General features: G+C 39.3%; 2 protein-coding genes across 2 annotated transcripts; both read left to right on the top strand.

Moving 5' to 3' along the window:
* The first annotated feature begins 618 nt into the window (after nt 1–618).
* Nucleotides 619–7307, top strand: LOC122643846 (MADS-box protein GGM13-like). The gene is made up of 8 exons (XM_043837423.1): nt 619–656; nt 968–1185; nt 5267–5333; nt 5429–5590; nt 5771–5812; nt 5892–5933; nt 6937–7148; nt 7246–7307. Coding segments are annotated over exons 2-8 (714 nt in total). The 5' UTR covers nt 619–656; nt 968–997; the 3' UTR covers nt 7247–7307.
* Nucleotides 7308–19010: 11703 nt separating this feature from the next.
* On the top strand, nt 19011–20452 carry LOC122653556 (transcription factor MYB86-like). The gene is made up of 3 exons (XM_043847427.1): nt 19011–19143; nt 19220–19349; nt 19981–20452. Exons 1-3 carry the CDS (start codon nt 19011–19013, stop codon nt 20450–20452), a joined length of 735 nt encoding a protein of 244 aa, XP_043703362.1.
* Nucleotides 20453–23691: the final 3239 nt, after the last annotated feature.

Genomic DNA, 23691 nt, shown 5'->3' with positions numbered 1-23691 from the left:
ATGCCATATGGTCTTTGTTGATTTACAATCAAAGCAATTAAGGACTGTAGAATAATACTCTCTCTCTCTCTCTCTCTCTCTCTCTCTAGTCATACACGTAAAAGGATATAAATGCTCTTAGAAGACCTCATGAAGAACCAAAATTCTCAAAAGGGAAGAAACTAATGGATGTGACACTCTGTCTCTTCCCATTTGAATCAATTTCTGCCAACTCCTCTTATACCCAATATGGAAAATTCTGATTTCCTACTCTCTGCAAAACTTACTATAATTAGGAAAGCCCATGAAGCTACTTGGCAACAACAGTGGCAGTTACCTTTTATTTGTGTTGAAATAATTGGACTAGTTCTCATTGTAAATTTACAGAAATGCCACTACTGCAAATGAAAATGAAATTGAACTAATTTCATTCTCTCTCTTTCTCTCTATACAATTTGGTAATTATATGGAAAGAAATGGGTTGGGTGAAGTGGGCATGTCTGGGTGGAAAATCTTCCTTTTAAACTTTGCTCTACAAATATCAAACCCTTTCATTCCACTCTCTCTACTACTCCAACAAGCAAAACCAGGCAAGAAGAGGTAAATTAACAGAGGCTGAAGAGTGAAGAAGAGGCCATATATCTTCACTTCCTTTCTTTTCTCTTCTCTTCTCTGGTGTCTATCTATCCTTTCATCTCCTCCTATATTACAAGCTAAACAAATATTAAAAGATGGTCTATCAATTCTATTGTGTTTTTAAATACTAGGTTTCCATTTTTTATTACAGTTCTTCTTTGAGCCTATTAATCCTTTATTTAAACTTCCTCCTAATTAAGCTTTCTTGCCAAAAACCAAAACCTCCATCTTTGTGCTTTTCTTTCTAGCTTTGATCGATGTTTGGTTTTCATGACTTAAACCAAGAAATTCAAGCATAATAAAAGAAGTAAAAAATTCCATTTTTTCTTGTGTCTTTCCCTATCAGGAAGAGAGAGAGATAAAGCTGCAGTGTTGGATAATAATGGGGAGAGGAAAGATAGAGATCAAAAGGATTGAGAATTCAACAAACAGGCAAGTAACCTTCTCAAAGCGCAGAGGAGGATTGTTGAAGAAGGCTCATGAGCTTTCTGTTCTATGTGATGCCCAGTTGGGGCTTATTGTTTTCTCTACCACTGGAAAGATGTATGAATACTGCAGCTCCCATTCTAGGTCTGTAAGCAGCTTCTCAATTTTCTCTTTTTTTTTTTTTTTTCTTTTTCTTTGGTGGATTAAGTCTATTATTCTTGTTGAAGTGAGATCTAGATCTTTTGCAGTATTAATGGGTGCAATTTTGAGCTTTAAAGGTTCATGGGTTCATATGGTCCAACCTTTCATTTTGATTTTTCTTTTCTTGTAAAACCTACTCTAAGACTTACCCTGTACCTTCTGCTTAGCATTGCCTAGGCTTGGTTGCAGGGTCTGATCTGGTAGACCAGTGATGATTATTTTGCAGTCTTACTGTTGAACTTACAAATTAAAGCACTGTAGCTACTTAAGCTAGGGTATATTTCATTGGGAAGTTTTTTTTTTTTTTTTTTTTTTAAATATATTCTCTCCTATTTTTTAGTGCCTTTTTGACTCCCAAGTGTTGCTACAATTACCGATCTTGATCTTCCAGTGACCCCTTTTTTTTTTTTTTTTTGTTGGGGGGGGGGGGGGTTGGAAGGTAGGGAGGAAGGATGGCTAGTTTGGAAATCATTTGATATCTTAAAGCCCTGGAACAACTGAATCCTGTGATCTGTAATCCAGGAATATTGAGTCTCCCATTTTTAATACATATTTTCAAGTCTGGGTCAGTCAACCAGAATTTCACCCATTCCTGTCCTCATAAATTGTTATAAAAAGAAGAAGAAGAAACACCATCAGATGTTGCGATATTGCTTTAATCTTCTTTTGTTTTTCCATTATAAGGTTATTTATTGGGTTAATGGAGAATGAATTGAGACAATTTTCATAGTATAATGGATGAATCTAATTATTAAACATTCCATCCCGAAGAAGGATGAAACTAAATATTTTATGCATCTTATTACATCAAACTTTTTTTTTTTTGCGGGTGGGGGGGGGGTAATTATATTACATCTATTTGGTGAATGATCAAATTTTGGTTTATGACACAAAATTATGTATATGTAATCACATACTATAGTAGCATTATGTGGCATGGTCTTGTTCTGTGCTGTTGAAACAAGCTTATATATGTGCATGGGAGGGGTATCAAGAGGGTATTTTGGGGAACATATTAAAACCATATAGGGGTTTGTGAACCCTAAGATGGTATGGTGAATATTCACCGTGTGGTGAAGGAAAACTTTCTCCAAGACTATACATGAAAAACCTCACAACTTGTGACGACATTGATCGATCACAATATATTTAGAGTATATATAAGATCCTTACTACGAAATACTAGCATTTGGCAAGACTACATTACATAGATTGTCACTCCAAATAGGATTAAGCTTAACTGACATTACCATGGAAGGATTAATATGGTTTACCCCCTCTCCCCCCCCCCCTCCAAAAAGGAAAAAAAATAAAGTGGTAAATTGAACTACTTATGAAAGAAAATTGAAAAATTAAGTTTCCCATTGTGTAATTTGAAAATGCAAGTCGATTATTTGATGCACTAATTTTGTAATGCTCATTATAGTCATCTTGAGTTCATATTTAAGAAGAAATTATAATGATTTGAACTAATAACTGTTATTATAGGCAAACTAAGCCAATGATAAGTGTTTATTAATGTGCTCTACAATTGTAGAGGTATATAAAGATACAAGACTTTGATTTCTCTTCCAACACATGAAGTAGAGCTGTATTTTACATATGAGATAGATCAAGAAACTGAAATCGTATGAGCCGACTATAGGACTCCTAATAGGATTGGGAATCCTATAGTCGGTTGATACGCCCCCTCAGGATGGGGATTCGATGCTTCGAATGCGCAGCTTGTCTTGAAGTTTCTTCATCTATCAACTTGTCAATGTTTAGATCTGCTCCTAGCTTACAAGTGACATCCTTTTTGGGTCATTTTGCTAAACTTATAAATAGATTTCTGACAGGACCCTTGATAGCCAGTGTGGAGAAGGATTTTTGTTTTTTCAATTTAGTAGTACCTCTTGCTCCTTTTGATCTCATATTCATGTTCTTTGTGTGTAGGCTAAATCAAAGGCTAATGAATTTCATAAAATTGAAAAATTAAATAAAATAAAACAAAGTATCTATTAACTGATAAACGAATTCACTTGATTCATGAACCAAGTTTACAGCCTTTCAATTCCCATGAGTCTTGCTCATCATTTTTAAAGTGAAATTGGACTTAATAGTACCTTCTTTTGCATCACAATCATTGGCAACATGTGAATTACTCTTAAATCAGTGTCTATGTTATATATTCAAATATGAATTGCTAAGGGTTTCCTCTTGTGTGGCATAGCATGCATTAAGTAGTGCAGTATAGTTGATTGTAAAACTTTGTTGATGCCTGTTATTTATTCTAAACCTCATATTGCATGAACCATAGTCTTTGTTTCTCTATAGTACATATTTGCCACCAAAATATCCAACCAGATTTTGGTTATTTACTAAGTAATGAAACCTCATTAAATTATTAATATTATTAATTTATTTTTTTGGAACTGGAGGTGTCCGGCCTTTGGCCGACTAATTCCCCCAAGGCTCGTGCACGACCCCGCAACACACACGAACCGGGAGATACTGGGGCCCCCATGTTCACCAGGGAGTTTTCCTCTCAGGTAGGTGGCCCCAAGGGGGGAGGCGGAGTCGAACTCAGGACCTTCAGCTTCCTTAGGCCTTGTCCCTTGGGGTTTAATTAAATTAATTTTGATAATTGTAAGTCAGTGTATATATACTACCAACAATTAAGGTTGCTCCATTGTGACCAAGAGGTCACGGGTTCGAGTCTGGAAACAACCTCTTTGTACATTATGACCCTCCCCAGACTCCGCAGTGGCTGGAGCCGTATGCCCTTTTTTTTTTTTGTATACTACGTATGGCTGATAAGTAGGCTTTAGACTTTATCTTTTTTTTTTTTTTTTTCTCGTGATTAGAAAATAAATGAAGGCAAAAGAGCAAAGTACAACATCAAAAACAAACGACGAGCCTAAGGGGTATCGATTCACAAGAAAATCAATTGTTCATTAAATCAACTCTACAATGGTAGAGGTTTATATAAATACAAAAGTTTGATTCCTATACTTACTAGGACCGGAACTAGGACTCTTAATACATGAAGTATAGTTGTACTATACATATGATATAGAGTATTAGATAAGATCATGGAATTAGAAGGCCGACTATAGGAAACAACCGACTATATGACTCTTAAGAGGATTGGGATCTTATGGTCGGTTGATATGCCCCTTCAAGATGGGGATTCGATGCTTCGAATGTGTAGCTTGTCGCGAAGAAACTGAAATCGAGCAGTAGCAAGGCCTTTAGTCATAATATCAACAAGTTGATCTTTGGTAGAGATGAACTTAACCTGCATTTTCTTTTTTGCAACCTTATCACGGATAAAGTGAAAATCAATTTCAATGTGCTTTGTTTAGGCATGAAAAACTGGATTGGTAGAGAGATAAGTTGCGCCACTATTGTCATACCAGAGAATCAAAGGTGCCTATTGAAGAACCATGAGTTCATGTAAGAGGGATTGGAGCCAAGTGGACTACAAACAGAAGACCAAAAACAGTTAACCAAAGGGAGATACACCAAAAACTAGGGGGGAAACAACTTACAAAAATGATGATACAGCAATACCAGAGGGGGAAGAAACAGAATAAATCAGTACAAGGAGAGGAAATATACTCTAGAAGTCCATTCAACAGGTTTCCCGTAATGATATGTAGAAGTAATATCCATATTTTAGCAATCTCATTGTTTTTCATATGAGATTCTATAATTGATCACTTTCTGGTCTTGAATGTATGAATGTCTGGTTCCACATGATTTAACATATTTGGCAAATGGTAGTTCTTAGTGTTTCATTCTCCATTCTATATCTTCATCTTTTATAACAATTCTTCATGACAAGATCATAGCACTTATCTAGGGACTTGTTAGTCACTGAATTTTCAAAATCACCAAGGGACAGTTACCTTCCTCTATATAACTGGCCTCTACTTGGGGTGCAAGATTTATGAATTAGTGAATAAAATGGAGATCCAATGAAAGAAACTCACCTGTTGGTAAATCTGACTAACATTTTGATTTCATTCCAATGTTATAGTATGCAGCAAATCATAGAAAGGTTCCAAAAAGTCTCAGGAACTCGTATTCAAGAGTATGATAACAAGGTAAAGTCAATCTCTAAACCCTATACCCAAAACCCTAAACCCTAAACCCTCTTATAGATTATTTGAAGTTTTTGATTATTTGTGAAATGTTGCAGCAAATATATAATGAGCTGACAAAGATGAGAACTGACACTGATAAGCTTCAGGCAAGCATGAGACATTTCTATGGAGAAGATTTGGCATCTTTACCATATAATGACTTGCATCAGCTTGAAGAAACACTAGAGAACTCTGTTAGCAAAATTCGAGCCAGGAAGGTAATATTTCTTAATTGCCTCCCTCAACTTAATTAATCTCCTTATATACAATTGCACTCACTTTCTGATCTCATAAGGAGGTTGGGTTTTCTCTCTCTCTCTCTCTCTCTCTCTCTCTCTCTTTGGATGAATTTTTGGGTTGAAGTCAGATTTTAATCCTCTTTGTTTCACACCTCACAGAACCAGCTATTGCAACAACAGCTTGACAACCTTCGTAGAAAGGTACGGATCTCTCTCTCTCTCTCTCTCTCTCTCTCTCTCTCTCTGTTGTTTGAAACTGATTAGTCTCTGTTATTTGCAGGAGCAAATCTTACAGGATCAGAACAGCCACTTGTACCGTTGTGTAAGTATAGCTATACTGTGATGCTTTCTATACTTTAATTATATTGGAAAAAAACATGAATAAAGGGAGAAAGAACGCCTTCTGGTCGCACCAGACACGCCGATCCTGTGCTGCACCCTTGGTCATTTTCGGGGTTGCATGGGGTGGCAGTCATTTTGCACACCACTGTGTTAAGGCGTAGGGCAGTGTACGCTGCACGACCAGATGACATTTTCTTTCCCATAAATAAAATAAGGTGTTGCCACGCCTAAACACAAAAAACCGCTTTGGGTGCCTGGAAATTACCGTTTTTAAATGGATGTAAGGTGGTAATTCTCAGGCACCCAAGGTGATTTTTGTGTCTAGGCATAGTCGCCAAGCCTTGCCCATAACCCGGTAGCATTCTTTTTCCCATAAAATAAAAACTAGTCTCCTAGCTTGTAGTCTATGGGCCCATCCAATATTATTATTTCACAATCTTATCCAATAGGCTCATTTAAGGTAGTGTTTAGTATGCATTCTTGGAATGCATTCCAAGCCGATTTCACATTCTCGGATGATAAAAGTAGTTGTTTTTATTGTCCAAGAATGTGAAATCAACAAAGAATGCATTCCAATAATGCATACCAAACATTGTCTTAATAAACCCCATTATAGAAAATCTTCTATGCTGTTTCTCGAATTGTTATCCCCTCCAATTTGCTGCCCCCTCCAATTCCTCACATGGGGGCGGAAATGACCATCCTAACCCCTGCCTGAAAACATTGCCCAAGGTAGGGTCCACTCCCCCTATTAGAGGAATTGGAGCAATTGGAGGTGCCCGCGAATTGGAGGTGATAATTACTCGCTGTTTCAGATTGGCCTCCAATCTCACAGATGTTCAGAACCCATTTATGATAAAGTTGATTTTAGAATAGTGTGTATCATTAGCAATGTTTTAAGGTAGGTTTTCATTGAAGTTTGAAGATGGAATTATGCAATTAATTATAGTGTTGGGCTGTGATGGTTAATAATAATCAATTAGATTCAAGATCTGGAGCAGCACCAACAAGCAGTGATGGAACAACAGAAGAGCATGGAGCAGCCATTATTAGATATGGGGCTTTATGGAGATGATTTGGGGAGAAACATGCTTCATCTCTCCCCTCTTTCCCCTCAGTTTCACCCTAACCGTCTTCAGCCCACTCAGCCTAATCTGCAGGAAGTTAGTCTCCCACGCCATGGTTTGCAGCTTTGGTACTCACCAGCTCCTTTCTTCTCATTCTTTCTCTTCTTCATAATCATCATCATTTATAAGCTTATCACAATTTGATTTTACTGCTTATTTTCGCAGAAACTTGAGATCCCATGTAAAGGGCTTTATCAGATCTTGAAGAAGGAACTTATGATGAGGAGTTTGTTTGTCAGATGGAACCTCCAATTGAACTAAATATTTGTCAAAGTACTATATATTTGGGCTGATTATTACTAGGTTTGTGTTGTGGAGTTTATGAACTAATATCTTATGTAGCATTGAAAGCATATAATTATGAGTAATTCTCCATATAGCTTAGTTATAGGGATCACTATACCAATCCAGATGTAAGTCTTACATCTTAACGCAGCAGAATGGCGATTTTGCAGAGGAAATGCATAGGGAAAGAGAAATCATACACACACACAAGACAAGATTTTACGTGGTTCCCCAAGAAGGAAGGCTACATCCATGACCATACGAATCCATTATTTTTGTGAAGCAAATATAAACCCTCACTCTCACATATCTTTCAAAGAGATAACAAAAATATGTAAGAAAACCCTAATCCAGAAAGTACAAAACTGTCCTTAGAGACTCACTCGGTCTGGTTTGGACCTAAACCAACATAAGGCCCCCACTTTTTTGCCATTCTGGCGCATTTCAAAACCGAAACGACTCGCCAAAGAATCACCACAGTACTTTCTGAATTGATATCAGACTTCACCAATAACACCACTTTATCCAAAAAAATAAAAAAACAGCAAGCACCCCCGACCCAACCTACCTGCAGGATTTTGGGGCTTAGGGCTGGGCAACCAAGGTTCTTTCTGGTTTAGGTAGCCAGGTCTTAAGGGTATTTAATCTTACGCAACTCAAATCCAGGCTAACCTGGTTGAATTGATCAAAAAAGGTAGGGAATTAATTGAACTTCTGTGGGGACTTTCTAAGCCCCTTATTCGATCACTACACATGTAGTACTGTGGGAAAACCTGTCTCCATCTATAGTATTAAAAACACTAAAATGCAAAGCAAATAATAATTTCTTGGTAAGTAGAAGAAGAAGAAGAAGACCTTCTGTGATAAGTACCAGTACTCCACTATAAAACTACATGAACTGACAAGCCTACTGATCAGACAGTTAAATTAAACTTGCAAAAAAAAGATAGAGAAATGGAAACAATACTCTCCAACTAAGGATTCTTTTTCCCTTGACTTGACAACTGAATCGAACTGGGTTAGATCTATGTCAACTAACATTCTTTCATTATGATATGGTTCCAAACACATCCGCATATAGAGGGTCCATGTTACCATTGACCGGGGGGGAGGGGGGGGGCTATGAGACAGGATCTTTATCTCCTTTAGTTCCCTGGCCGGCCCAGTTTCCCAGTTCCTCTAACAAGGGGGGCTGGAATGATCACCTTACCCCTGCCCGAACACTCTGTCCGGGTGAGGTCCACCACCCCTTATTTGAGGAACTGGGGAACTGGGCGGGACAGGGAACTGGAGGAGATAATTTTCCCTATGAGACATGCACGGTCATATACTATACGATAGAACCGGGTCAAAACCTATTCACACATTATTGCATCACCCAAGGTGTACAAGTTCTAGCTGGTTTTCTCTACTTGATGCATGAGGTAGGCTTGGGTCATGAGGTTTTACCCTTAGCGAGGAAGCATTGAAGATACCATCTTGTCTGACTTCGTGTAACGATCAAGCAAATACATTAGTGCTTCCATTTGATCTACCCGAAGATACGAGACTAAAGGGTGTGGTTTCACCATCGGGTTAACCATGTGCCTTTGCATCGATCGGTCCCATAGTTACCGCATGTGTGTTAAGTGAGACATGCAAGAATGTTGTGTACATGATGACATGATGATGAGTTTTTTTTTTTTTTTTTTGGTAAATAAAATTTCATAAGAAAAGATGCATGAGAAACACAAGGTTTGGGTACGAAGTATCCAAAACCAAGGAATGGAATATGACCAATCTGTCGTACATGCACTTGACAGGGTCCTCTAGGCTAGGGTATGGGCAAGCCCAACAATTTCCCTAGATAACACGCTATAAACACAGCTTACATTACAATTCCATACATGATTCTTGTGAGTGGTGATGGGCATGGCAGACAACACCATGTGATTACCCATCATGATTAACGATGCCCTATCTGTTCTCCACTTTCCAAAAACAGGCCTGGCAGACAAAGCACATTTTCCAACCCATTGTCGGTGACAGCATTTTCCGGCCTGATATCAGTAGCGGCGGTGTTGGCGAGCCAGCTACGGTTAGCAGAGTCCTTGAGAAAGACTGGCATGAGCGCACAAACCTCCCATCTCCGGGATCCAGTGACACACATCTTGGCAACCACGAAGATGCACCTACTACCAGCAACAATGAAGTGAAAGCTGAGGCGAGCGACGATGAGGTCGTGATGTGCTTCCAAATGGTGCCAAGTGAGGAGGAGGGCTTCCAAATAGTATATGACATAACAATACATATGATAATAAAACAACAGGACTTAGAATAAATTATTATACACTAGAATGGAAGCCAAGTTTGGGGAATGGGTGCCCACACAAGGAGAAGTGTGGGAAAGGAGTCACCACCTAAATTTAGGGGATCTAGGTCCCACGTGATGTGATCAGTATCTTATCTTAATAACAGACTTTGTTCTTGGTTTACTCCAAAAAAAAATGGTATGGTCCATCAGATTGAGGGTAATTAGTATCAAGTTACGGTTGAGGAGAGTGGGTTGGTATGGCCATGGAAGTGGAAGAAGAAGCATCTCAGAGGCACGCCGATGCATGTGGTGAAGCACTGTCTAAGAGAGATTTTGGACTGCTCTCGCATCAAAGGGGTGCAAGTCAAATCAGTCCAAGACCTGGTGTTGGCAAGAAGATTCCATGTTGTGACCTCCAGACCATAGGCAAAATCAATCATGGAAGTAAGGTGGTGGCATCCTCCACTGGGTTGGATCAAACTAAATATCGACGGATCATCCCTAGGAAATCCAGGGTCTTCAAGAGCAGGGGAAACCTTTCGGGATCATCTTGGCACTGTAATCAGGAGTTTCGCGACCTACCAAGGAGTGGGGACAAACTTTAATGCTGAATTAGCAGCCTTCTTTGAGGGGATTAAGGTTGCGAAGGATCTTCATATTGGCTATCTATGGGTGGAATGTGATTCGACATCAGTGGTCTCGTCTATTCTATCAGCTAAATTGCCTTGGAAATATGTGCAACAATGGTGGGCGATGGTAGCTTATCTTGATTCAATTCAGTGCATGGCGTATAACGCATTGTTACTGAGAAGTCAATACAATAGCTGATGCGCTAGCCAAGAAGGCAGCAATCCTTAAAGAGTCATGCATTTGGGTCTCAGTCCCGAAATTTATAGCCCATGCAGCTGTATGGGAAGCTATGAAACGCCCATATTACAGATTCTAACCAATGTTGGGGCAAGGTGGGTCTCTTATTTTTTGAACTAAGGGTGATTTTGTAACTTTATTTTATCATTAATATACATTGCTGATCTTTAGCAAAAAAAGAAGAAGAAGCATCTCCAGGCATGGCGAAAATGAGGAACCCAAAATCGTTTAGGCTGATACCATGTTAAGGTAATAACCCAGAAATATGTGATTTTGAATTGATTTGTTTCTTCATTGATGTAAGGATCAATAGATACAAGGAATACAAGGGTCAATCATCCCATAATTAGTCCCTAATTACCTCCCATGATCGAGTAATGTAAAGGAAAGAATATATTACCTAAGATAATATCCTAATCTATCCCTATGATTATGTTACAGAATAAATTATCCTAGTCATGAGATGACTATGAAAACTAATATGGTAAGAGTGGGGTATATTTTACCAAAAAAAAAAAAGGAGTGGGGAATCCCCAATTTTGAGTTATAGGAATTTAATGACATTATAAGTAATTTTAATAATTTTGGTTCCTAATGGGAAACACTATGAATTTATTTTGAGTGAGACAAGGGATGCACAAATTTTATTAATAAGGGCAATCTCATAATTTTAGGAATGTTCTATGATGTGAAATGATTGAAATAATGTATGGAATAAAATATTATTATTTATGGTATAGACCCTATTGTTTATTTGGTTTAAATGTAATACTATATATTATGGTCAAGTGAGTAAGTTGATAGTAATGCATAAGCACTAAATGAATAGTGAAATCACTTCAAAGTCATAAGCCAGGGGATTTAATTTGGGGTCATGATTGAACTATATATGGGTTGGTTCAACTTGGTTTAAGAGAAGAGTCAGATATGGGTTGAGTTGAGAATTGGTTATAAATGTTCCAACTCTTGTTTAGAGAGGAAAGAGAGAAAGAAAAATAGAAGGGAAAGGGGGAGAGGAGGAGCTATGCTTAGAAAGGAGGAATGAACCATGGAAGAACGAAGATTTCAGTCTAAAATTGAAAAAGAAAATGTTGTCTACCACTTTGGTGAGTGATTCAAACCATGTGTCTTCAACCGATTCATTTTTTTTTTAACCCGAATATTAACTGGGACCCGGGGAAGCCCCTAGATTTTATTTATTGAAAGGGAAGCCAACAAAAACAATACAAGGGGGGGGACATAGCTGCCTTAGCCAAACCCAAAGGAGAAACATCTCTCCAAAACACTCAAAAAAAATCGCACCCTTACAAAAGAGCAAAATATAAATATATAAACAAGCAAAAATAAAAACTACTTTCTAAGGACCGGAAGACCGGTCTTAACCTTCCAAAGAATTTGTCGAAACTCCCTTAGAGGTTCTTCCCCAAATTGGATAACCTTATTGGCATTTGTTTCACATGCTAACTTTGCCAGCCAATCTGCCGCTCGGTTACTTTCTCTAAATGCAAACGTGACGCATGATCTAGTAGAATTACATAATTCCATGATCTCCTGAAACCAGTACCACCCTTTCCAAAAATTGCACTTACCCTGATTGACCATTCTAACAGTCATTTCCAAATCCGAGTTTACAACCAAATCCAACAACTGAAGCTCAAAACATATTTTCAACCCATCCTGCAAGGCCCTTAATTCCGCAATAGAGTTGGTGCAGTCCCCATAAAAATTAGCGAAAGCCATCGAGACCACCCCCTCCTGGTTTCTAACAACTCCACCTCCACTGCCAAGGCTAGCGTTACCTTTGCAGGCACCATCAACATTATGTTTGACAGTGCCAAAAGGAGGGCACCAATAAACAGGGATGGGGGGTTTCCACTTCTGCTGAGTGGGCTGCAACCCAAAGCAATCAAGAATTAAAACTTGTCTTGAAGTGGCCGAGAGTTTAAACTTGACCGGGTGAGGAATGCCTCTCACCCAATCTTTTATCTTTTCAATAATCATACCCGCAGTATAATAAGCCTCATCATGCCTTCTATTATTCCTTTAAACCAATTCATATTGAAGGGGTTTTAGAGGTAAAAAATCATCTTGGAGATGAGTTGGTCTTCGGTGTTAGGTGTTAGGGGTTGAGTTCGACGATTTTATTTAGTGATTTAGTGGTTAATGTGTCTTGTTGTAGCCATGGAATCAAAAGAAACGAAAGGAATGTGAGATCCATGGTTAGGGTTGTGCCTATGATGTACTCTATTTATATAGGAGAGCTACCCCTTGAATACGATTCAGTTGTCCAAAGGAGCCCAAGAGATGTGTCTATCAAAGAGAAAAGACACAGAAAACTAGCGATTACCTACGTCCAAAGCATTTTGGATGGCAAGCAATAAAGGATTGCCGATGTCAACGACACACCGGATGACATCATATAATGCCCATCCAACGCTAGAAAAATCTCATTCAACGTTGGACAGAGAGTAGTGTATGCAATAAGGTTCCTGACAAACCTGACCTTTAGCACTCTTTGGCCGACGTCTAATGGCAAATCACCGGCGTAGAGAAAGCCACAACCGACATCAAAAAATCCCTATTTGACGTTGGCAAAAGGAAATCCGGGAATCAAGTCTAATACAGAGCAAAAAGAAACTTCACACATACCTAGGCCTCGCCACAACCCAACCTACCCTACCCGACTTTCCTCGACTCGATACATATGTGTGTAACAACCAACTCTGGATCCCCTCAAAGAAAAGAGAAGAGAGAGAGTTTTCTCCCCAAGGAACCCTACCCTTGTGAAAGAGAGAGTATCAGTGCCATTGTTTGCCTTAGCTCCCAGCGCCCTTCTCCACTCCGGCTTGCTATGTAACGACCCAACCCCTCCCTTGGCATGACATTGTCTGCTTTGGCCCAATGGGCCTCATAGCTTTAAAAAGAGTCATACCATGTAGAAGATGCTACTATTTATCAATAGCTCAGGATCTCCTTCCATAAATGATGTGAGAATAAGTTTGCACCCACTCACCGATCTCCCAAACCCCCTGGTACTAAGTTGTCTGTTGGTAGAGACACCTCACCGATCTCCTAGGCGAGCTGGTACTATGTCGTCTTCTTGGGGCATTATATTCTACCCCATACAAGCATAGTGTCCTAGCTGTGGCCCCACCACCAGTGTCAAGAGTGTGCTCTGATACTACTGTAACGACCCAACCCCCTCTTGGCATGATATTGTTCATTTTGGCCCATGGGCCTCACGGCTTTAAAATGCATCATACCAAGTAGAGGAGGGTACTCTTTATCAATAGCTCAGGATCTCCCTCTTTAGCCAATGTGGGACTAAGTTTGCATCCCCTCACCAATATCCCAAACCCCCTAATACTAAGCCATCTCATGGTGGAGACCCTCAATGATCTCCTAAGCGGTCTGTTATTATGCCATCTTCTTGAGTGTCACGTTCATGATATTGCTCTTCTAGATCCTCCATTAAAGGATGCATATGTCTAGTCCCTATCTCCTTTAGGTAGCTTTATAGTTAAATCAGCGTGGGAGTCTCTTAGAAGGCTGATATTAATTTTTTTTACTGCTAGCCTATGAAGAAGAGAGTAATTTTTTTCCACTAAAAGGGTCAATTGTATTAAGGAAAAAAAGAATGTAGAACAAGGAAGAAAATAAAAAATTATAAAAAGGACAAAGCCAGACACAACTACTAAAAATAGCTAAAAAAAACCTCCTCCCACCTTCGACATTCCCATCAGCAAGAAGAGGAAACAAAGCTAACAACTGAAAAAGCTAGAAGAACCAATATCTTGGTCTATGTTGGGTGTAGACAAACATATCATCCTTGATTGAGGGAGGGAAGTCCACCATCATGGAGGAGTACTCTCTCTACTTAGCAGCTGATTTTGCCAGGAAATCGGCTATTGGATTTTCTTCTCTGAAACAATGAATAATCTTTCACTGAATGGTCATTATAAATGATAGAAGTGCAGCAAATCATCTTTGACGCACGAACCATGGGACATTTCCTTTAGAAACAAGGGCTGACACACCAGCTGAATCATACTCGATCCATAGACTAGTAACACCCAACAACCTTCCATGTCTGGTCCCAATGTGATTTTCTCTTTCTGGAATTTCTAGGGCATCAAAACTAATTTCGAAGCGGAGTTCTTGGCATTGGTTTTGGGCCTCGAACATGGAAGGTTGTTGGGTGTTACTAATCTGTGGATCGAGTGTGATTCAGCTGGTGTGTTAGTCCTTGTTTCTAAAGGAAATGTCCCCTGGTTCATGCGTCAAAGGTGGTTTGTTGCACTTCAATCATTTGTAATGACCATTCAGTGAAAGATTATTCATTTTTTCAGAGAAGCAAACTCAATAGCCAATTTCCTGGCAAAATCAACGGCTAAGTAGAGAGAGTACTCCTCCATGATGGTGGACTTCCCTCCCTCAATCAAGGATAATATATTTGTCAACGCCCAACAAAGACCAAGATAGTGGTTCCCTTAGTTTTTTCAGTTGTTAGATTTGTTTCCTCTTCTTGCTGATGGCAATGCCGAAGGTGGAGGAGATTTTTTTTAGCTATTTTTTGTAGTTGTGTCTGGCTCTATCCTATTTTTATTTATTTATTTATTTTCTTCCTATTCTCCATTCTTTTTTCCCTTAATACAATTGACCCTTTTAGCAAAAAAAAAATAAATTTACTCTCTTCTTCAAAGGATAGCAGTAAAAATTATCAATATCAGCCTCGTCCAACTTTGGATGATGTATTCTTCCTTCTTCATTAATACTTTATTTTTGTTTTCCCATTTAAAAAAAATGCAAAGCATCAAGAACAACCTCGGTGTCTTCCCTTTTTTACAAGGTGATTGGTGGGGCCATATGTCTGAGATGGCAAATTTTCATCCTCTCAAGTGCGGTGCACTGCCCAGTGCACCATACTTGAGAATCCAACCGTAAAAACATGGGCGGTGGCATCTTTTTATCCTCTCAAGTGTGGTGCATTGGTCAGTGCACTACACTTAAGAGGATAAAAATCCCTAAGATTACCTACTAAATCTTTTACTATGTGGCTATCGAAGAAACTTTCCAACTATCCTGAAGTCAAAGTCATCTCCATGTGGCAAAAAGAGACAACATGCCATAATGATTTCGAGTACTGGGAACTGACTTTTTCTTTTTTCCTTTCCCTTCAAAAGGTGCATCGAACTCGTAATGTCTTTTGCTTTCACCATTGATGATTTTGGTGTAGCTGAAGCTGCTTGATAGCTAAAATTTTTGTTCGATGGCTTCAGGTCTGATTTAATCATTGTGAAACAATTTAAAGTCAGTATTCTTCGGTCTTTTCTTTTTGGATTTAGTTTTCTTCTTCTTTGGCCGCTAATCACTTCCATTCTTAGCTTGCAATACGTCCAAGCAAAAGTCACCCTTCATCTTCACATTAAGGGTGATTGATTTGTATCAATCAACAGACGCCCTCATTTTCACCTCCACCATCCATCAATTTCCTTCATTTTCTTTATTATTTATATCTCTATACATATATAAAACCTTGCAATGGTACCATTTGTAGAGATATCAATAAGAAATACTCTATTTCTATATTCCCCAACTTAGTCATCACCTATCAACAATGTATTTGGCCCTATCTTTGTGAGCATTTCAATATGAAAGCAATCTTCATCTTCAATGAAGCTAGGGCCAGCTACTGAAGTTAATATTAATGGCTTCCATGTGTATGAGAAACTAATAGAAATATAACTCTTACTGTTGGGGTTTTGATGATGTCTTGTAGTTCATTGCTTGCACAAATGTGCTAATTCCTGTTAGGGAAAGATTTTCCTTGCATTCATTAATCTCCTCAAGGAGAGTTTAAATAGATTACGTGCATGTATAATCCTAGAGTATCACACTTACTAGGAAAGAAGAGATTGAATCCAATATTAGTTTTCCAACTATAGGAGGATTGATATGGTTACTATACAAGATAAATGCAATATTAGGTTTCCAATTATAGGAGGATTGATATGGCAATAGCATGTGCGTCAATAGACCCCTCAAGGTGGAGAATCAGAACTACGAATCTTCAGCTTGTCTCATAGTAACTTTAACTGCGAAGTGCCAAGGGGCTTTGTGAGTATGTCAGCAAGTTGGTCTTGGGCTAGGATGAATTACACAAAAAGTTGACATTGCGCAACTCGTTCATACTCAAAATGAAAATCAATCTCCACGTGCTTCTTGCGAGAGTGGAAGACGAGGTACCATGGTGGGAGGCACCCGTATCAGGGTACCATGTGAGGGTGGTGGAGGGATGAGGGCTGAGGAGAAGTGGTGGATTGGGATTGGGGTAGGCATGAGATTGAGCAGGGTAATGAGAGTGTGAAAAATTGGCATTAGGAGGGTAAGAAGGGTGATGAGGATAGGGTTGTTGGGGGCGATAAAAGCAAGTGGTAGTTGAATGATTGTTACGATTGTAGATTGAACACCATTGATAACCACAACCACCATAAAGTCCAAAGCATCCACCATGACCACGGGCAAATCTGCCACACCCCCCACGCTCCCGAGATGAACCACGACCAGAAGAAGAGCTGATCTCACCAAGGGAGTAGGGGGATTGTTGAACGGTAATGTTAGTGGGAGTTGAAGGAGTAGCATCAACAACAGACAGTTTCCGAAAGTCACACATACTTTCATGGCTAAGCAAAAGGCCATGAAGTTCAATATAAGATGGAGGAGTGGGACGATAGACCATGTCCTGTAGGTCATCACAAAGAGCCCGTAGGACTACAAGTTCATAAAAAATTGTCTTGGCACGTCGGAGATGAGAAGTAACAGACTCATCAGGCATTTGATGGGTTTTGCAATTCCAGATATAAAGATATGAGTCTGGTCGAAGAAGCGAAACCATCCGCTTCATGAATGGTACTCCAACATTTATAATTGGTTTCTTTATCAAAGAGAAGTGGAACTAGGTCTTTAGAGAGGGAGGCAACGAGGAGGCTGACGCGTTGTGCATCTTGCTTTTGCCAGGTGGCAATAGTAGTGGGATCGATAGGTTGTTGGTGAGAGCCACCGAGAAAACTGAATAAGCCTTGACCCTTTAAAACGGGAATAATTTGTTTCTTCCAAACGAGAAAGTTGGATGTAGTGAGCTTGATCGAAAGAAAATACTACGCGATGGGAACATAAGCAGAGTGGCGAAAGAAGGAGAAATATAAGTGGACGGTGTACGTAGAGGTGATAGAATTGTCGTCGGCCATGAAGATGGATAGAGGGTGCTCGTTGGAGTAGAGAAAAAAGAAAAGAAAAAAAAAATGCTTGGTGGATCTTCAAGCTCTTGATACCATGTTAGGGAGAGATTTTCCTTGCATTCATTAGTCTCCTCAAGGAGAGTTTAAATAGATTACATGCATATAAAATCCTAGAGTATCACACTGACTAGGAAAGAAGAGATTGGATCCAATATTAGATTTCCAGCTATAGGAGGATTGATATGGTTACTATACAAGATAAATGCAATATTGGGTTTCCAACTATAGGAGGATTGATATGGTAATAGCATGTGCGTCAATAATTCTCATCTCAAAGGTTGTAGCATTTTTAGGGTTATATTGGTATTTTGGTAAAATTTCTATTTAGGGTTTTGCTATAAATTTGTAGCGCCGATTCTTTCTCTATAACCAATCTGAGAGAAGTGTGAGGGGGCTGTAGCATTTTTAGCATTATATGGGTATTTTGGTAAAATTCTTGTTTAGGGTTTTGCTATAAATTTGTAGCTATCCTAGTTCTTCCTCTATAATCAATCTGAGAGAAGTGTGAGGACGAGCCATTGTAACCCTATGAGCCATTGATAGTGAAGTAGATCTCATCTCACCATGGACGTAGGTCTGCTATAACCCTATTCTCCATTGATAGCAGATCTCATTTCACCATAGACTTAGGTAATCTTACCAAACCACATCCTCAAATCCTTGTGTGCATTCTGTGATCATAGTTGTTTGTGATTTAAATTCTTTTCAGCATCATTTTGGGTTTAATTTTTCTACAATCTAATTGGCAGACTCTTGGGCAGTTCTATCTAGTTTTATCCAATTTTCTTCACTTGCTTTCTCTTGTTCGTTAAGGATTAATACATATCAACTATATAAGAAATGTCTGCTATTTTATCTCTGTTGTGTTGTGGTGGGTTTCAGGAGAGAGAGTGTGTAAGTTGATATGTTGAGCATAAGATTCCCCTATAATTATGCCTACAAGTATGCGTGTGAAGAGTGAACCTTATTGATTGGGTCTAGTTTTCAACAGCAAGAAGGAATTGCTGGTGAAGCTTCAATGGAGGATTGACTTTCTGACATAGTTGGGTACGTGAAGTGTGATTGTCGGATTCTTTTTAAAGAGAGAAAGAAGGGCTAGGGTTTTCTTCCCCTTCTCATCTTAAGCTCAGTGCAGCAGCAGAGGCTCAGCTCTACAAACAAAAGGCAAGAAAAGGGCTAACGAAGATATGGGTCACCATTCTTGCTGCAACCAGGAGAAGGGGAAGAAGGTCTACTGGTCCCCTGAGGAAGATGAAAAGCTAGCTGAGTACATAAAAGTCCATGGATCTGGTTGTTGGAGTGAAGTCCCAGAGAAAGCAGGTCCTCTCTCTCTCTCTTTCTCTCTCTTGGGTGTGTGTGTGTGTCAAATATTAACAGATATGCTTTTGTGGTGTAGGGCTTCAAAGATGTGGTCAAAGCTGTCGCTTGAGATGGGTCAACTATTTGAGGCCAAATATCAAGAGAGACAGGTTTACCCCAGAGGAGGAGAAGCTCATTATCAGCCTGCATGGTGTTGTAGGAAACAGGTTTAAGGCACTTTTTCTTCCATCTTGTTTGCAATTAGTTTGATACTAGATTGACTATAGTTGATATTGCATCCTTATAATGACTAGTTTAAGGCTAGTGACCATTACACTTTGATCACAACCATTTCAATGTGTGTGTGAGTGAGTGCCACCTGATCATGACTAATCTTCTTTTAGGGCAAGAGCTACAAACCTTACTTAACCAAGCATAGAACTAGGAGGGTCCTTCAATGCCAAAAAAATAAGGTAGCTACAACTACTAGGGACCTACAACTCTTGTGTCCAACGGAAAATTATCCCCTCCAGTTCCCTGCCCGGCTCAATTCCTCTAAAAAGGGGGGAGTGGGGTGGACCCCACCCAGGCAGAGTGTTCGGGAAGGAGTAGAGTGGTCATTGCACCCCCTTGTTAGGTGCACTGGGGGGGCTGGGCAGGGAACTGGAGGGGATAAATACACATGTCAAACACCTACTGAACAACCCAAAACAATGGCCGGGTTTATAGATGATTGCCCTAGAATATAGCACAGGCTAGCTTGAGTATCCATTTAATCTTGTAATGCATGAAAATGGTTGTTTCATGCTTGCTGGTCTTTGAAGGTCTGAACTTATAATCTGCATTTGGGGTTTGTAGGTGGGCTGACATTGCAAAACACTTACCTGGGAGAACAAACAATGACATAAAGAACCACTGGAACGCATGGACGAAGAAGAAAATAAGGAAGCCACCAACAAACCAAGCAGCAGCCATGGCAACACTTGTAGCATCGAATCCAGAGCTAACGCAACCGGGTTACGCCTCAAATCCACTCAACTTAGTGAATCAAGAACTGATGACAAAGGCACCAATTCAAGAAACACTATTTTCTTCTCAACTTCCTCCACCTCCTCCACCTGCCCCTCCTTCGACATTTACAGATCCTACCATGTACTCAAGTTCTTTGACAGCTTCGGAGAACATGGAAGAGGATGATGAACTGGGGTTGGAATTCTTGCTTGAGCCTCACTCATGCCCAAGCTTACTATTTTGGGACCAACCCTTTGAACCACAGATGTGTGGGGAAAGAATTGCACCTGCATCTTCAAATGCTGCTTCTATGCTATGAGGCACCGTTTTTATGTATCGATACTCTCTCTCTCTCTCTCTCTTGTAAGCCTTTGGGCAGTTGTCTCTTGAGGGGTCCTCCAGTTTTTTCTGGAATTGGATCTCCCTTCCCTGTACATTCTGTTTTTTGCTTCTTTTCAATAAAGGATCTTACTTATCTCAAAAAAAAAAAAAACTCTCTCTTTCTCATATTCATTTTCATATTGAACTATAAATGATTGGTGATTTAAAGGGTTTGTGTATCAAATGTGTGTGTGGTTGGAAGAGAGATGAAATGTGGAGAATGTAATGAATCCAAGCATGCAATGTTTGATGGAGTTTGGAACAAAAGGGTGAGGAAATAAATGGGTCAAGCAAGCCCAACAAGTGACTTCAAATTTGGTTTAACGATACTGATATAACGTTTTGCCTTCCTCTTCTTTTTTTTTTTTTTTTTGGAGATAGGAGGGGTATCCGATTTTAGGCCGACTAAATCCCCCCTGGGCTCGTACATGACCCCCGCGCCACGCACAAACCGGGAGCTTCTGGGCCCAAGTGAGCCTCAAGCGGGTGGCCCCAAGAAATTATGCAGCGGCGAAGGTTTGATCACGAGACCTCGCTTCCTTTTGCCTTCCTCTTTATGTTGTATTAATTGAGATTCCCATTTTTCAAATGGGTTGCTCCTTTTCCTTTTTGTGCAGTTTGACCCCGTCTCGCTGTGCAGCACCATCCTGCCAGGCAGTTGGGCAGTAGAGGATCCAAATTGCCCCCTCCTCAGGCTTTTTCCCAAGCCATGATTGGGTGATGGAAGCAGTAGAGAAGAAACCCCTCTAGCAAGCTCTAGGTATTAGCTTACATTTGCTTAGGATACAAGATGTTTATTATGCACTGTGTGTGTGTGCGTGTGTGTGTGTGTGTGTGTGTGTGCATGAGAGAGAGAGATTTGATGAGGATGACACCATCAGAGCGCTTGAGAAAATTTTCTGGTTCCAACTTTGATGAACTAGTAATATTGAACCTTTCGACCTAACATCGATTGCCAATTTAAAATCCAAAGCCTTTTTGTTAGGTTATTTTCTGTCTTTTGGAAGGTTGAGATAGAAAGGAAATTAATTACCTTAGCAATCAGTGAGCACTGATATAGTGATCCAGCAACGAGGTTCATAAAAAATTATGGAATTACTATAGAAAATCTGCAAGCGATGATCCCTACTCCTCTAACCAGAAGAAAATGATTTATACTAGCTAGCCTCAGTGTTATGCCATTTATGATCAAGTCAGGAGAGGATAAACAGCTTCTTAATTATTTGGTTCTTCTCAGTGTTTATCATTACTTGTTATTTTATATGGCTTCATCGGAACAAAGTTATTTATCGATCTGTAAATATTGGCTCAATAAGGATCCTAACTAACTGCTGTAGATGGCTGTGGCCTGTCGAATCTTAGGATTTATCCCCTACCCCTTCTATATGCTATGATGCATCCCCCCATGATGTTGTTGATAAGATCGATCCCGTTATATTTGTTCTCTTCTTTCCCTGTTTTAAATTATCCCGTATTAATTTTCACGGGATCCGCTAACTCAGCCAGGACATAGTGGATTGGACATACTAGATTTTGTTAGATGGACAAATTGTTTTGACTGATACAGGTTTTCTAGAACCAGCTAAGGATTTTGAAGCTGAGGCGTACAGCTTCAAGAAGGGCTTGGATCATGCGGCTCATATTAATTAATATGGAAATTAGAGAAATTTGGTGCTGCAATTCATGAGGACTTTATTTCTTTTTTGCCTTCTCCCATGACTCCTTGGCCGTGGGATTTAGTGCCTCATTTTTTGGATATCTCTAATTTAATTATATCAAGCTGCAAAATCAAAGTGAACTAGGATCCTTCCACTCTTATCCTCTCAAACTTTCTAGCTCGTTTTGCCTGTACAGAAACTCTATATTTTTTAAGTTTTCTCCTAATAAATTTTTTTTCATTATTATCAGAAAAAAAAAAAAAAAAATAAAAAAAAAAAGTCAAGAGTGGATAAGACAATTTAGATGGTAAATGAAAATACCAATTGGTGTCTTATTTGAAAACCTTTTTTTTTTTTTTTTTTTTTTCCCAAAGGGTTGAGTTTCCCTCCATCCATAGTAATCAAGTGGGAATTTTCACGTCTAAGGATATCTGATCCTTTGGATTAGCATAGGGAAAGATATTTTCGATACTGTAATCAAGTGGGAATTTTCATGTCAAGAGATTTCTATGATTAAAAGTCCAATCCATAGATAAGGCAATGATAAGTGAAGGTTGTTTAGTTTTAAGGAGTATATTAAAGTTCCAAATTTTAGAACAAAACTGATTCCTTGATGATGAGCTACCTAGCTAGGTGAGGTCTAGATCTGGTCTCAAAGGCGCTATAGTAAGCATATTTTGGTGGCTATCCTTCCACCAAAATAGCCGGAGGAGTTTGTCTAACTTGTTACAAAATGTGGGTTAGGATTTGAAATATCGACATTGTGTAGATTGGGATAGAGGAGATAGACTAATTTTTTGAGAACCTCATTCGATCAGGTAGCTAGGGAAAAGGAGGTTTTTCTTCTATCCTGACAACTTTGCTAGAACCTTCTCAATGATGCTATAGAAAGACAATTTCTTTGATCTATCTAATTAAGGTTGTTAGGATGCCAAGGTATTTTCCAAGATCACTAACCACATTGAAACTCGAAATGGAGGAGATTTCATTTTTTAATTACCCCAAGGTATTCGGGCTAAAAAGAATGCAAGACTTGCTGAAGTTTACCTCCTGGCCTAGAAATAGACAATATTCCCCTAGAATATCCGTAATGGCAGCTCTATAAGTAATCACATCTGCCTTGGAAAATATTAAACAATCATCAGCAAAAAATAGATGGGAAATCTTTGGTCCAAATCTGTTTGCACTTAGGCCAGGGAGACTACTTAGGGATTCATTCCGAATGAAATGATGCGTCAGAAGTTCTTTTCACATGATAAAAAAAAAGTATGGATTAAGGGGGAAACAACACTCTCTTAGGGCGAAATATGCCAATAATGGAGCCATTAACTTTAAGGTAGTGATGCATGTATGACCGGAATAGAAGAAGGGGGAGTCGAGACAGAGGAAGAAGAAGAAGAAGAAGAAGAAGAAGCGAGAAAGAGTTTGATTAATTCTAGATGCTCCTTTTACAAACATCCCCTACATTTTATAAAGCCCTATCTACAATTAATTACCCATTTACCCCTAACATGCTAAT

This window comes from Telopea speciosissima, chromosome 1, assembly GCF_018873765.1.
Source record: "Telopea speciosissima isolate NSW1024214 ecotype Mountain lineage chromosome 1, Tspe_v1, whole genome shotgun sequence".
NCBI classification, from domain to species: domain Eukaryota; kingdom Viridiplantae; phylum Streptophyta; class Magnoliopsida; order Proteales; family Proteaceae; genus Telopea; species Telopea speciosissima.
This window is presented reverse-complemented; position numbering and strand designations above follow the sequence as displayed.

Bases quoted from the DNA above. Each gene is read 5' to 3' on its own strand.
- LOC122643846 (XM_043837423.1), top strand. From the start codon at position 998: ATGGGGAGAGGAAAGATAGAGATCAAAAGGATTGAGAATTCAACAAAC. The intron at 1,186-5,266 runs GTCTGTAAGCAG...CCAATGTTATAG, and splicing joins TACTGCAGCTCCCATTCTAG to TATGCAGCAAATCATAGAAA. The intron at 5,934-6,936 runs GTAAGTATAGCT...ATAATCAATTAG, and splicing joins ACAGCCACTTGTACCGTTGT to ATTCAAGATCTGGAGCAGCA.
- LOC122653556 (XM_043847427.1), top strand. From the start codon at position 19,011: ATGGGTCACCATTCTTGCTGCAACCAGGAGAAGGGGAAGAAGGTCTAC. The intron at 19,144-19,219 runs GTCCTCTCTCTC...TTTGTGGTGTAG, and splicing joins TGAAGTCCCAGAGAAAGCAG to GGCTTCAAAGATGTGGTCAA. The intron at 19,350-19,980 runs GTTTAAGGCACT...TGGGGTTTGTAG, and splicing joins CATGGTGTTGTAGGAAACAG to GTGGGCTGACATTGCAAAAC.